This window comes from Triticum dicoccoides, chromosome 2B (assembly GCF_002162155.2).
Source record: "Triticum dicoccoides isolate Atlit2015 ecotype Zavitan chromosome 2B, WEW_v2.0, whole genome shotgun sequence".
Taxonomy (NCBI): Eukaryota; Viridiplantae; Streptophyta; class Magnoliopsida; order Poales; family Poaceae; genus Triticum; species Triticum dicoccoides.
This window is the reverse complement of record NC_041383.1, coordinates 226,181,655-226,183,273: the sequence shown is the minus strand read 5'-3', so window position 1 is coordinate 226,183,273 and position 1,619 is coordinate 226,181,655. Positions and strand designations below refer to the sequence as shown.

At 46.1% G+C, this 1,619-nt stretch overlaps 1 protein-coding gene across 1 annotated transcript in view; it reads left to right on the top strand.

Moving 5' to 3' along the window:
• The first annotated feature begins 6 nt into the window (after positions 1-6).
• Positions 7-1,619, top strand: part of LOC119363222 (pheophytinase, chloroplastic-like) — a 7,746-nt gene continuing 6,133 nt past the window's right edge. The window contains exons 1-2 of the mRNA XM_037628538.1: positions 7-272; positions 656-748. Coding sequence (XP_037484435.1) covers positions 16-272; positions 656-748 — 350 coding nt within the window. The 5' untranslated portion in view covers positions 7-15. The remainder of the gene's footprint in view (positions 273-655; positions 749-1,619) is intronic.

Below are 1,619 nucleotides of genomic sequence, written 5' to 3'. Positions count from 1 at the left end.
CGTGCGCGCGGCGAGATGGCGTGCGCGGCCCCACCCAGCCCCCTCCCCGTGGTCTCCCTGCCCGCGCGCCGCCGCAGCGCGACTGCCGTCGCGCCCGCCTCCTACCACGCCCCCTCTACCCGGTTCTCGAGGCGTTCGTGGCTGTCCTCTGGAAACTCGCCCCGCTCTCGGCTGCGGACCCAGGCCTCCAAGGCCGAGCCAGCCGAGGAGGGCGTTCCCGCCGCGCCGGGCCCGTCTGCCCCGTCGGAGCCCCTGCCCCAGCCGCGTACCAGGTCGGCGCCAATTAGTGAGCTACTCCCTCTGTTCCTAAATATATTTGTCTTTTTAGAGATTTCAACAAGTGACTACATACGGAGCAAAATGAGTGAATCTACACTCTAAAATATGTCTATATACATCCGTACGTGGTAGTCCATTAAGACATTTAGACAAATACTCCCTCCGTCCGGAATTACTTGTCATAGAAATGAATGTATCTGATGTATTTTTAGTTCTAGATACATCCATTTATGCGACAAGTAATTCCGGACGGAGTGAGTATTTAGGAACGGAGGGAGTATTTTACTTGCGATTTCTGCATTGTTGTTTCGTCCTGTTTCTTTGTGAATAAAAATAACGGTATTGTTGATTTTTTGCTTTGTTCGTTGGTGTACAGCATATGGAATTGGAAGGGCTACAACATTCGCTATCAGTACGCCGGAACTTCTGGCCCTGCACTGGTTCTAATTCATGGTTTCGGGGCAAACAGGTGCGCATCGTAAACGCGCACTCTTGTTCGCAGTTTACTATTTGCAGGCAACAAAAGTTCTTCAGTGATCATGGATTCATGGCATTGTTGCAGTTTATCAACTGCTGTTACACTTTCCATACCAATTTCCTGAAGTGTCCGGTTGGCGCACTGTTCTTTGACAAGTACTCCTATTTAGTGCTACCACCCACTTATGTGCTACTGTGGTACTGATGCAAAATTATACCAGTAAGCAATCACTAAAAAGTCTACTACAATTTTTATTTTTATTTTTGGCAACGACACACTATGCATCTACCTTACCACAAAGTTTGAAATGAAAATCCCACCAGAAACCTCAATATGCATTGCTCCTGGCAATAATAATGGAACTATTTGACCTTTCCTATTTGGAAATTTAGTGCTTCATTTATTATAAAACCTCAATATGCATTGCTCCTGGCAATACTATATTAGTTTTTTTTAGCGAAAAACGGTAGTGAGGGCCCCTACTGCGCCATTTTGTATATTATAAATGAATGGGTATGTACATATGGCAAGAACAAAAAACAGGGGAAAAGGGTTCTGCTGTTTACAAGCTGTCTAGCCAATATTGCACGCCCCCTCGGAGGCTAGGCCTGGCTCCGCAACAGATGAAAAGAGACTTGAGCCTATGCATGAAGAAATGGATGGTTGTTGATTTTCAAAGATCTTTCCATTTCTCTGCAGCCATATGCTCCAACATCCAATAATCATGATCTCCATGAAGTGCTCATAAGAGTATCTTTGCTTGGCTTGCATGATCATCTCAAAGAAATTTGTACTCCCTACAACAACAGCAACAACAACAACAACAACAAAGCCTTTAGTCCCAAACACGTTGGGGTAGGCT